This window comes from Papio anubis, chromosome 7 (genome assembly GCF_008728515.1).
Source record: "Papio anubis isolate 15944 chromosome 7, Panubis1.0, whole genome shotgun sequence".
Taxonomy (NCBI): Eukaryota; Metazoa; Chordata; class Mammalia; order Primates; family Cercopithecidae; genus Papio; species Papio anubis.
The window spans coordinates 53,805,077-53,818,597 of NC_044982.1; the positions used below are offsets into that span (position 1 = coordinate 53,805,077).

The window sequence follows — 13,521 nt, forward strand, 5'->3', positions numbered from 1 at the left end:
GGACGAAACCCGGCCTGGAGGGGTGGGTTCGCCCATGAACCCGCCCCTTCCGGTTGGCCCCGCCTTTCTACTCCACTTCCACCTCTATGTCTCGGTTCACCTAGAGCGCTGACATACACTGAAAGAGGACTACACCCACACCGTTTCCGGAAGGCCGAAACGGTAAAGCAGGACTCAGTTATCTCGGTCTTCCCCTTAGAGGCCTCAGTATTAAGTCACTGCTGTCCCGGAAGTATAAAAGGCTCTGTAATAAACTGAGATGGAAGTTAAGTAGGGAATGTGTAATACCTCAAAAGAGTTCCGATGATGGCCTGTCGACACAACACAGATGGCCTTTGGTATAACACAGTATACCAAAGACCTCCACGTGCTGGAGAAGTAGGCAGTTTTATCCATCCATTCAGTCAGTGAATGAGGTCTTAAAGGTAGATCTACTTATCATTTGGTGGGAAATAAAAAAAAAATCAGAGTTTAACAAATACTATGAAGGAATTAAAACACGGTAAGAAGTATGGTGGGAAGAATTAATCTAGAACAGATGTCTCAGATGAGAAGGAGCCAGCCTCGCAACAACTGAAGAAAACCTAAACAGTGCAAGTCCTGGAGTGGGGTGGGGCGGGGTGGGTAGAAAGCTTGGCTCACTTCCAGGAACAGAAAGGAGGCCAATGAGACCAGTAGAGGGTGGGTTGTAGAGATGTAGGGTACAAGATAAAGATGCTGAAGTAGGCTGAGGCAGGAACTTTGAAGTCTGAGAGAACTTTCAGATTTATTTGTTTATTTTTGAGATGAAGTCTCGCTCCAGCCGCACCGGCTGGAGTGCGGTGGCGCGATCTCGGCGCACTGCAACCTCCACCTCCCAGGTTCAAGCAATTCTCCTTCCTCAGCCTCTGGAGTAGCTGGGATTACGGGCCTGCGCCACCACGCCCAGCTAATTTTTGTATTTTTAGTAGAGAGGGGTTTTCGTCATGTTGGCTAGGCTGGTCTCGAAATCCTGACTTCAGGTGATCCACCCTCCTCATCCTCCCGAAGTGCTAGGATTACAGGTGTGAGCCACTGTGCCCGGCCAGTTTTTTGTTTTTTTTTTTTTTAACTATGCCTTGCTCTGTCACCCAAGCTGGAGTGCAGTGGCACAATCTCGGCTCACTGCAACCTCTGCCTCCCCAGTTCAAGCAATTGTCGTGCCTCACCCTCCTGAGAAGCTGGGATTACAGGCGCCCACCAGCACTCTGGGCTCATTCTTGTATTTTCAGTAGGGATGGGGTTTCACCATATTGGCCAGGCTGGTCTCGAACTCCTGACCTCAAGTGATCCACCCGCCTCGGCCTTCCAAAGTGCTGGGATTACAGGCGTGAGCCACCATGCCTGGTCAACTTTCAGATTTTGTGATTTGGGGAAAATTACAGACTGCCTCAATATCTCTGTAAAATGATCATAATAGTTGCACTTTTCTAATAGGGTCATGGTATTAAATAGGATAATATGCCTAAACACAACGTCTGCTGCATAGTAAGTACTCAATAGTGTTCTTTTGAATAGATATTTATTTTAAGGGTATTAATGACTCCCATTTTTGCAGTACAGTTCCTCGTTGCTATACCTCTTGCCATCATTGTTCCTGGGGACAATTAATTGTTGTCCAAAAAAAATGAGTAAAATTCTCCAAATGGATTCTGTTTGGTATATCCAATGGCCATGAATGTTTGAGTTTAAATATGTATATCCTAAATATACAAATAAAGTACAAATTTATGTAAATTAATGACCCAAAGTCATGTAAAGGATGCCTTCAAATTTATTAGGAACAATTCTCATGGGTATTGTGTGAATATTCCATTCTATTTTTCTTTTCTTTTTTCTTTTCTTTTTTTTTTTTTTTGAGATGAGTCTTGCTCTGTTGCCAGGCTGGAGTACAGTGGCGTGATCTCGGCTCACTGCAACCTCCACCTCCCGGGTTCACGCCATTCTCCTGCCTCAGCCTCCCAAGTAGCTGGGACTACAGGCGCCAGCCACCACGCCTGGCTAATTTTTTTGTACTTTTAGTAGAGACGGGATTTCACCATGTTGGTCAGGCTGGTCTCGATCTCCTGACCTCGTGATCCACCCACCTCAGCCTCCCAAAGTGCTGGGATTACAGGCGTGAGCCACCGTATTCTGCCAATTTTTCTAAATATGACTGGGTTCTTGCAGCATACAATGAACAAAGAAGCTGTATTGGGCAGGGATAGTCTCTTCTCCCACTCAGTTGCAACTACTCTGGTCAAACTAGTCCATCCATACCAAATTTGTAACGTCTGACATCAAGAAGTAAAGAAGAGAGGACAAGGCAGAGAAAGAAAGATAGTTCAGTTTGGCTCAATTTAACAAATATTTATGAGCACATACTGATAGGTTATTTTAACATTAATCACATCAATATTTTATTTTATTTTATTTTGTTTATTTATTTTTTTTTTTGAGACGGAGTCTCGCGCTGTGTCACCCAGGCTGGAGTGCAGTGGTGCGATCTCGGCTCACTGCAAGCTCCGCCTCCCAGGTTCACGCCATTCTCCTGCCTCAGCCTCCGAGTAGCTGGGACTACAGGCGCCCGCCACCACGCCCGGCTAGTTTTTTGTATTTTTAGTAGAGACGGGGTTTCACCATGTTAGCCAGGATGGTCTCGATCTCCTGACCTCGTGATCCACCCGCCTCGGCTTCCCAAAGTGCTGGGATTACAGGCTTGAGCCACTGCGCCCGGCCACATCAATATTTTAAATTCCCTTAACCCTTGTTCTTTTTCTGTCACCCATCTGGCAGCATTTCAACTTCAGATGAATCTTCTATTTTCCCCATACCTACACTAGCCCTGTTACTTTTTTGGTTTTTTTGTTTGTTTTTTATTTTGAGCAGGAGTCTCACTCTGTTGCCCAGGCTGGAGTGCAATGGCGCGATCTCAGCTCGCTGCAGCCTCTGCCTCCCGGGATCAAGGGATTCTCCTGCTTCAGCCTCCCGAGTAGCTGGGACTACAGGTATGCGCCACCACACCCGACTAATTTTTGTATTTTTGGTAGAGATGAGGTTTCACCATGTTGGTCAGGCTGGTCTTAAATTCCTGAGCTCAGGTGATCCACCTGCCTAAGCGTCCCAAAGTACTGGGATTACAGGTCACTGCACCTGGCCGTTACTTTTTTATACATGCCTATAAGACTGTATTCCTCTCCATCTGAAAACATAGCTCAACTTGTAATTATATATTCTTAAACATGACTAAATGTTTAGAGTCTTTTCCCTGCAGTGGACTGTAACCCCTTGGAAAACAAGGACTATGACTATTTATTTCTCCTGATTGGATCCCCAGTATCTAGCACAGTGTCTGAAGTAAAAGAGATACATGTATATTGAATGAATGAATATATCAGGCACCAAGATAGGTAAGCAGAGTTATAAAAAGACTAAGAAAAGTGACCAGTACTCAAGGAACTTAAAATATCATAAAGTGAAAACAGAAAAATACAAATGTGACCAAAAAATGAAAATTAGAACATATAGGGTGGAAGAGATATAAGAAGGTCGGGCATATCTTAGTTTATTTTGGAGTCATTAAAAGTGATGTCATAACAAACGGTGATGAAATTGATGTAGACCTTCAAAAATCATGTAAGGATAGTTTCTCAATCTGTTTTCCTATAACTTGGCACAGATGAGTGTGGTCATTTTAAAATACGTACACAAATTATTTGACACTTTCCACTTCAAGAAGTGGAGCATAATTCCTCTTCCTTGGACCTAGTGACACTCTTGATAAATAAAATGGAAGTGACAGTGTGCAACAATGGAGACTAGATCACAAAAAGTGTTAGCCTTCCTTTTGAGTCTCCCTTGGATAACTCCCTGTGGAAGAAGCCAGCTGTCATGGCATGAGGACACATCAACAGATCTATGGAGAGACCTACATGGCAAGGAACGGCCATCCAGGAACTTAAGGCCTCCTGCCAACAGCCATGAGCGAGCAGTTCTTGGCAGAGATCCTCCAGCTCTAGGCAAGCCTTTAGATTACTGCAGCCCTAGTACTGATTGCAACACCATGAGAGACTGAGTCACACAACTCAGTTCAGCTGCTACTGAATTGCTGGTCCTTAAAAACCATGAGATGATAAATGTTTGTTGTTTGAAGCCATTTAGTTTTGGGGTAATTTGTTACACAGTGATAGATAACAAATGCAAGAGGAACAGATTTATTTTTAAGAGAAAAATTGGGAAACGGTATCAAATAGGCAAGTAGCAACTACTTTTGCTCCTACACTGGCCACAACACTCAAGTGTTTAGAAATGTTTCATCCCAACTGTCTACTCCTAAATACCTATGAAAATGCACTTAAATTAGGCGAGGCGCAGTGGCTCATGCCTGTAATCCCAGAACTTTTGGAGTTCGAGGCAGGTGGATCACGAGGTCAGGAGATTGAGACCATCATGGCTAACACGGTGAAACCCTGTCTTTATTAAAAAATACAAAAAAATTAGCCGGGCATGATGGCTGGCGCCTGTAGTCCCAGCTACTCGGGAAGCTGAGGCAGGAGAATGGCGTGAACCTGGGAGGCGGAAGTTGCAGTGAGCTGAGTTCGCGCCACTGCACTCCAGCCTGGGCGACAGAGTGAAACTCCACCTCAAAACAAAACAAAACAAAACAAAACAAAACAAAACAAAACAAAAAACAAAGAAAGTGCACTTAAATTATGTGTCTATGTTTAAGCAGTGAGATGTTGAGGTAGGAATAGACGTTAGAGTTCCGGCCGGGCATGGTGGCTCATACTTGTAATCCCAGCACTTTAGGAGGCTGAGGCAGGTGGATCATTTGAGGTCAGGAGTTCAAGACCAGCCTGACCAACATGGTGAAACCCCATCTCTACCAAAAATACAAAAAAATTAGCCAGAAGTGGTGGCACATGCCTGTAGTCCCAGGTACTTGGGAGACTGAGGCAGGAGAATTGCTTGAACTTGGGAGACAGAGGTTGCAGTCTCTAGAGCCAAGATCTTGCCATTGCACTCCAGCCTGGGAGATGGAGCGAGACTCCATCTCAAATAATAATAATAAAATAAAATAATAAAATAAAATAAAGAAGTTAGAGTTTCTAGGCTTCTGGGATGTGCTTTTAATAAAGCAATAACATAAAGAGAGCTTTTTAAAAAAGTACTAAAGATTAAATTGAAAAAGAGGTGTCTATTGTCTCACTTTTCTTTAATCCCGAGTTCCACTCCCTTCATTTTTAAATGTGTTTCTACTATACTTACCTTTGTATTTCTAAATAATATCCTTATGCTGCTATTTCTTGATATGTAAATTTTAGGATTTATCTTCTGACCAAATTAGGAAGATAAAGATTTAGCACCCTCACTCCAGACTCCCACTTTTCCTACTTGCATCCTCCATGCATGCAATATATGTAAGTTTTGGTTAAATTGCTATCCAATATTTGTATAATGGTGGGGCTATGTATGTCAAGCAGTATACTATTTGATTTATAAAAAAAAATTTTTTTTTTGAGACTGATTCTTGCTCTTGTTGTCCAGGCTGGAGTGCAGGAAATCGAATTGAAGGAGAGAGGAATTGGCATTTTCGGAATGCAGCAGAGATTTCATGAAAATTGATCATTGGGTTTGGCAATAGGAAGGCCATGTAAAGAGGAGTTTCAGGGGAGTAGAGCTGGAAACCAGAGTGCACCATGGGTTAAAATGTGAGTAGGAAGTTGAGGAGTTAATGAGAAGTGAAGTCAGTGACTATATACAGCTTGCTTTCAGGAATGTGAGGTAAAGAAGGTGAAGATATTATGTGGCATGTCTTCCCACTTCAGATGATTCTAAGCACCTTAGACAAATATTTAGTAATGTACCATATGTGCAACCTTAATTCAGTAAATATTGACAGGAATGATTCTAATAAAAATATCAGCATCAAACCCATTAGGTTTTTACTTAGCCTTTCTTCTTTTCCCAAATTATTTCCTTTAAATTATTTTCTTCCAGTCTATCCAATGACAGAAATTGTTTAGGTACTGAGAAGCTTCCCACAGAAATCCCCACATACCATTTTGAGACATTGGGCTCAAGCCATTTCCTGCTTTGTCATTAAAAAAAAAAAAAATAGTAGCTGTTATTTACACAGTAATCAGAATTCCATCAGGAAATGCTGTGTGCATTAAATCTAAGTCATGTTATTGTTATAATCACTAGTATCAGAAAAACAAGTTTGTGACCTTGTTCATCTCTAAAAAATTTAATGTTATTTAGCAGAGTTGTAATGAATGGGAAGCTGGGCTTTCAGAAATCAAAGGTTGATCTTTGTACTCTGTGGGTGCTCTTTAAATAGTTATTGAATGACTAATCAGTGATTGCATGGGCCCTAACACAGGTGAGACGATTGCCTGAGCAGGTGTATTTGAAGAAGCAAATTCATACAAAGGGAGTTTCCTTCTGGCCTGAAAGATTCTCAGGGACACTTCAGTGATACTCACATCACACACATAAAACTGTATTTACTTATTCTAAAATCTCTTGCAAATCTGAAAGAAAACATTATAATTATCTAGACAATAAAGTAAAAAAATGTGGATACTTTTTCTAAGTTTGCTAGAAATTTATTCTGGGAAAGAGTTTGAGTTTTATGGGAAATAATTTCTATCATGGGAACACTGCCATTTTTAAGCTCCCCTAGGTTACAGGTCATTGTATTAGGGTAAAATTTAAGCTGATTCATATTCAAATTGCTTCCTTCTAAAATCATAGGCTTTATTCGTTTCCCCTTTTCTTATTGTGTTTCTCATTTTTGATGGCCTAATCTTCATTTATTAGTACTGTGGCCAATGAAAGGTTTTCATTTATTCCACGAACATATACAAAGACAAGATCCTTGTTAAGGATCTCTGGGAGTCTCAGGAACATTGGAAACACAATCCCTGCTCAAGAAGTTTAAAGATGTTACAATTCAGTGAAGAAAGATGAAGTAGAAAATATCATTAAAGATTACATACTAATGCTGAAATGAACATGGGAGTGCAGATATTTCTTTGACATATCAATTTTACTTTTATTTATTGATTTATTTTTTAAAGACAGAGTCTCACTCTGTCACCCAGGCTGGAGTGCAATGGTAGGATCTTGGCTCACTGCAACCTCTGCCTCCTGGGTTCAAGCAATTCTCTCACCTCAGCCTCCCGAGTAGCTGAGACTACAGGGACACACCACCATGTCCAGCTGATTTTTTGTATTTTTAGTATAGACAAGGTTTTACCATGTTGGTCAGGCTGGTCTTGAACTCCTGACTTCAAGCGATCTGCCTGCCTCAGCTTCGCAAAGTGCTGGGTCAGGCGTGAGCCACCATACCCGGCCTGACATGCCAATTTTAATTCCTGGGTCTGGCCCTAAAAAGGATAACTGGGGCCTTTATATAGGAATATGAAAAAGCTTTTGGCCAGGCGCGGTGGCTCACGCCTGTAATCTCAGCACTTTGGGAGGCCAAGGCAGGTGAATCACGAGGTCAGGAGGTTGAGACCATCCTGGCTAACATGGTGAAACCCTGTCTCTACTAAAAATACAAACAAATTAGCTGGGGGTGGTGGCGTGTGCCTGTAGTCCCAGCTACTCAGGAGGCTGAGGCAGGAGAATCACTTGAACCAGGGAGCTGGAGGTTGCAGTGAGCCAAGATCGCGCCACTGCACTCCAGCCTGGTGACAGAGCAAGACTGTCTCAAAAAAAAAAAAAAAAAAAAAAAGCTTTCAGGTTAGGAGGGAGATTGTATTAATATGTATGTGAGACATGTTGTAGATACTAGAATTAGAGCTTCTCAGGTCCATCAGGATCTCACATGGGTTGTTGACTTTTTACTACATGTCTACTTGGCAGTGATAGGCAGAGCTCTAGGGTTTGCAGTAAAATACATGAGTTTGAGTCATTTGAACTATTTCAACTTCTAATGTGCATGCAAGATGTCGGAAAGCTGCCAGTTTCACCTTGAAACTATCTTCTTAGACTTGGTGAAGTGGCTCACACTTGTAATCCTAGCACTTTGGGAGGCTGAGGCAGGCAGATCACTTGAGGTCAGGAGTTCGAGACCAGCCTGGCCAACATGGTGAAACCACATGTCTACTAAAAATACAAAAGTTAGCTGGGTGTGGTGGTGCAGGCCTGTAATCCCAGCTACTCGGGTGGCTGAGGCATAAGAATCACTTGAACCCGGAAGTGGAGGTTGCAGTGAGCCGAGACTGCACCACTGCACTTCAGCCTGGGGGAGGAAGTGAGACTCTGTCTCAAATTAAAAAAAAATTTTTTTTTTTCTTAAAGTAAGGCCAGGTGCGGTGGCTCAGGCCTGTAATTCCAGCACTTTGGGAGGCTGAGATGGGTGGGTCACCTGAGCTCAGGAGTTAAGAGACCAGTCTGGCCAACATGGCAAAACCCCTTCTCTCCTAAAAACACAAAAATTAACGGAGTGCGTGGTGGCTTATACCTGTAATCCCACCTACTCGGGAAGCTCAGGCAGGAGAATCGCTTGAACCCGGGAGGCAGAGATTACAGTGAGCCGAGATCACGCCACTGCACTCCAGCCTGGGCGACAGAGGGAGACTCCGCCTGAAAAAAAAAAAAAAAGGTAATCCCAGCACTCTGGGAGGCTGAGACCGGAGAATCGCTCTTGAGGAGTTTGAGAACAGCCTGGGCAATACGGTGAAACCTTGTTTCTACTAAAAATAAAATTAGCCGGGCGTGGTGGCGCACGCCTGTAGTCTATGCTACGCAGGAGGCTTAGGTGGGAGGATCGCTTGAGCCCAGGAGTTCGAGGCCGCAGTGAGCCGCGTTCGCATCATTGCAGGAGAGCCTGGGTGACCCAGGAAGGCGCTATCTGGGGGCGGGGGGGAAGCGTATAGACTAGTCCCAACGCTGAATGTTAAAAGATCAGGACTCGGGATCACAAGACCTGGCTCTATCACTACCCAGCTCCAATCCTTGCTCACGTTACCTCACTTCTCTGAAGGGCCTGTTTCCTCCTATGATATGAGAGGGTGGCTTTCACCCTCGCTGTCCAATACAGTGGGCACTAGCCAGTCACATTTGACTATGAAATGGGTCTAGTTCGCATCAAATACACACTGGATTTCAAAGACAAAAAAGTCAAATATGAATAAATTGAATATTGATTATATTTTGAAATAATAATTTGCACATTCGGGGTTAAATAAAAATATTTTAAAAATAAAATGGGCCGGGCGCGGTGGCTCAAGCCTGTAATCCCAGCACTTTGGGAGGCCGAGACGGGCGGATCACGAGGTCAGGAGATCGAGACCATCCTGGCTAACAGGGTGAAACCCCGTCTCTATTAAGAAATACAAAAAACTAGCCGGGCGAGGTGGCGGGCGCCTGTAGTCCCAGCTACTCGGGAGGCCGAGGCCGGAGAATGGCGTGAACCCGGGAGGCGGAGCTTGCAGTGAGCTGAGATCCGGCCACTGCACTCCAGCCTGGGCGACAGAGCGAGACTCCGTCTCAAAAAAAAAAAATAAAAAATAAAAAATAAAATAAAATGTACCTGTTATTTTTACTCTTTTGCTGTGGCTACTAAAAATATAAATGACATATGCCGCCCTGGTCTAGATGCTCTCTAATATCCCTTTCAGCTTTAAGACTCCGCCGGGAACACGGTGGACACGTAATTCGTACGATTTGATTGCCTCGCATTGAGATACGGAAGGATTGGCCCGGAGTGAGCGGGGTGGGGCGGGGCCCCGCAGGAAAACACAGGCCGCTCCGGCTTTCGCTCTCGCTCTGGGAACGGGAAGGACCCCCAACAACCGCGCAGGGCCTGGGGTTGTGCGTGTCGGGTCGCATCTCCAGGCCGGGGGCGTCACAGAGCCGGGGGCGGGCGCGGGTGCGGGCGCGGGCCGGGCCGGGCCGGGCGGGGCCGAGCCGGGCGGGGCCGAGCCGGGAAGCTGGTCGGTGCGTCAGTCTCACGCGCCGGGAAGGAACCGGTCCGAGGCCCCGGGCTGCCGGCGCGGGCGCCGCGGCACGTCCGCAGGCTGGGTCGCTAGGTGGCAACCGCTGAGAGGCGGGAGGGCCGAGGCGGGCCTGGGAGGCGGCCCCGAGGTGGGGCGCCGCCGGGGCCGGCCCGCGCGGGCTTCATCTGAGGGCGCACGGGCCGCGACCGAGCGTGCGGACTGGACTCCCAGGTGTGGAGCGACGAGCTGCCGGAGCGGCAATGGACCGCGGTTGGGGATTCCTGATTGGCCTCCTGGGAGCCGTGTGGCTGCTCAGCTCGGGCCACGGAGAGCAGCAGCCCCCGGAGACAGCGGCACAGAGGTGCTTCTGCCAGGTGAGCGATGTGCCGGTTGGTGCTGTGGGTCCCGGCGCCCTCCGCGGCGCGCTCTGTCCCGCACGCCCTGGCAGGTGAGCGGCTGGGGGTGCGTCCTTGCATCTCGTCCCGCCGGGAATGAGACTCCTGTGCTGCTGCCCGGTAGCCGGGACTGAATCTGGCTTGGCGTGGACCGGGCCTCCACGGCAGCCTGGACGTCGGCGCGCCCTCCGGTGCTTCGGCCCAGGAGAGGGGTTAGGTGCACACGGTTGAGTGGGTTTATGCATCTTTGTTGGTCTTCTCTGCCCAGGGAGAGTGTGCACAGTGTACAACGCACTGCCAGTATTTGCTATTTTCACAGAGCCTAGATCTTTCTCACTTCTCTCTTGACCGGGAACTTGTGTACCCAGTGCCAGTGCTGCGTGCATTTCGCCAGCCTTTCTGGCTAAGACGTTTGTGGGCTCCTCTCAGATCTCGATGTTAGGCGGAAGAATGGCTGCGTGTGGTTTTTCTGTGTCTAAGCCCGACTAACTAATGTCTTTGGGACCGCAGTTGCCCTCTGTTTTCTGGTCCTGTGTGCTCTTTTTCTCGAATGTAATGAGATTCTCTTATCGTGACACCCATTAAGCTGGTATGAATTGGGAGGATGGTCCTTATTCTTCAGTGCACAAGTTTGATTACAAGCGGATTATGATCATTTCCTTCTGTAAGAGATGCGGTTCCTTGAGCAAAAAATTCAGAAAAACTTACAGGTTTCCATTATCCTCCATATCTGGTATTTCAATGTGATTACTCTTGTCAAAGCCACCTTTTGGTTGACTCTGTTGACAAAAATTACGTTTTATACAAAACTAAGGGGTAGGCATCCATATTATTTCTAAGCGGATTTTGCTAGTAATTTATTACCGGAAATAACATGTGTTTAGGGGCAGGATACCATGTAGAAGGAAAGATACGTTTAAATATTATGAAAGGTTTCTCTTCCACTGCTTTACATTCTTGGATTTTGTTGTTTTGCTGAGTGATTTGGGAGTTGGTTAGTGTTATCTAGGAAACTACGGGAAGTTGAAAGAAAATTGCTACTTTACAACTAAGACATTGAAAAGTCCTTTACCTTCAATGATTGCCAACGACACACAATCAAGTACTTAAAAGGAAAAAGGGTCATTTTTCTTCTGATTAGAAATACAATGCAGGGCCGGGCGCGGTGGCTCAAGCCTGTAATCCCAGCACTTTGGGAGGCCGAGACGGGCGGATCACAAGGTCAGGAGATCGAGACCATCCTGGCGAACCCGGTGAAACCCCGTCTCTACTAAAAAATACAAAAAACTAGACGGGCGAGGTGGCGGGCGCCTGTAGTCCCAGCTACTCGGGAGGCTGAGGCAGGAGAATGGCGTGAACCCGGGAGGCGGAGCTTGCAGTGAGCTGAGATCCGGCCACTGCACTCCAGCCTGGGTGACAGAGCGAGACCCCGTCTCAAAAAAAAAAAAAAAAAAAAAAAAAACATTTAAAAAAAAGATAGAAATAAGTGACTTTAAAATATTCGTTAGGGAAAGAAGATGTTCAATGTAACATTTTCAACTACATTCTGGAGATTTGGATAGTGGAATAAAAGTACATGTTGAACTCTTCAACTTTTACTTTTGTTTTCCCTTAGTAACCTTTTTGGAGTTCTGCTTAAAATTGGAGAACTTTAAATTCTTTACATTTATTTTCTTTTTCTTCTAACTAGTGATTAAACTTTTCCTCTTTCACAATACCCTCAGATTCAAATACTTCCCTAACATAAACTTCTGTTAAGCCCCTTTTTCTTTTAGAACGAGGGTGGCTAAATGTGTTTCTTTTCAGACTCAACCCTGAAAAATAGTAAATTGGGCTGGGTGTGGTCACTCCAGCCTGTAATTCCAGCACTTTGGGAGGCCGAGGTGGGAGGATCTCTTGAGTCCAGGAGTTCAAGACCAGCATGGGCAACATAGTAAAACCCATGTCTCTACAAAAAAATTTAAAAAAGAAAAAAGCTGGGTGTGATGGTGTGCGCCTGTGGTCTCAGATACTTGGGATACTGAGGTAGGAGGATGGCTTGAGCCCAGGAGTTCGAGACGAGCCTGGAGACCTGGTCTGTATTAGTCTGGGTTCTCTAGAGAGATAGAACCAGTGAAATATATATATATACACACACACACACACATATATATACACATATATATATTCACACATATATATACACATATATATACACACACACACACATATATATATATATATATATATATATAAAGGAATAAAGGGGAGTTTATTAAGTATTAATTCATACAATCACAAGGTCCCACAATAGGCTGTCTACCGGCCGGGGAGCAAGGAGAGCCAGTCTGAGTTCAAAAACTGAAGAACTTGGAGTTTGATATTTGAGGGCAGGAAGCATCCAGCATAGGAGAAAGATGTAGGCTGGGAGGCTAGGCCAATCTCTCTTTCACATTTTTCTGCCTGCTTATATTCTAGCTGTGCTGGCAGCTGATTAGATTGTGCCTACCTGGATTAAGGGTGGGTCTGCCTTTCCCAGCCCACTGACTATGGTGTTTGAGGCTGCGGTGAGCCATGATTGCACCACTGTGCTCTAGCCTGTGTGACAGAGTGAGAGCCTGCCTCAAAATAATAATAATAATAGTAATAATAATAATAATAATAATGATGTAAACCGAGGATCATATAGTTTAAAAAAAGTTTTAACAGAAATTTAGAAATTTAGAATGGTCTACTTATCTCATGATTTGAGGGAGCCTAAGTGAAAAAAATAAAAAAAAAATGATCTACTTAACTAAGAACAGAGACTATCGATTCCAATTCTATAAATGAAACAATAGGGCTGGTAATGGAAGGGATGAGGATGAGGGGAGAAGGAAGGAAAGGTGGCACTGATGAATAGACATGCAGAGAAAAGTAGAGGTAAGCATATAGACAGACATACACAGAGAAACAGCATGAGAGGGAAAAGAAAAAGCAATGAAGAAAGAAAAGGGGAGATAAATGGTACTAATCATTCATTCAACAAACGTAACCACTCTGCACATTGACCAGAGTGTTTGGGACACAGAAATAATTATGGCATTATCCCTGCCCTGAAGAGCTATAGTTTAGTGAATAATGTTCATTGGGGATTCGTGGGAGGCACAGATCCTAAGCACTTAAAAAAACAAGTTAGGAAATATTGCTAGAAACTA

General features: G+C 44.8%; 1 protein-coding gene and 1 long non-coding RNA gene across 4 annotated transcripts in view; both read left to right on the forward strand.

The window, feature by feature from the left end:
• The first annotated feature begins 27 nt into the window (after positions 1–27).
• On the forward strand, positions 28–7,095 carry LOC103886244. Of its 2 annotated transcripts, XR_001904796.3 has the most exons (4): positions 28–162; positions 5,322–5,417; positions 5,545–5,708; positions 6,383–7,095. It is a non-coding gene; the product is annotated as an uncharacterized LOC103886244 (long non-coding RNA). The 2 variants fall into 2 exon arrangements; XR_649732.4 differs by lacking the exon at positions 5,322–5,417.
• A 2,648-nt stretch (positions 7,096–9,743) lies between these two features.
• Positions 9,744–13,521, forward strand: part of ERO1A (endoplasmic reticulum oxidoreductase 1 alpha) — a 65,090-nt gene continuing 61,312 nt past the window's right edge. For both annotated transcript variants that reach the window (XM_031668103.1, XM_003901799.5), the window contains exon 1: positions 9,744–10,324. In XM_031668103.1, coding sequence (XP_031523963.1) covers positions 10,211–10,324 — 114 coding nt within the window. In that variant the 5' untranslated portion in view covers positions 9,744–10,210. The remainder of the gene's footprint in view (positions 10,325–13,521) is intronic.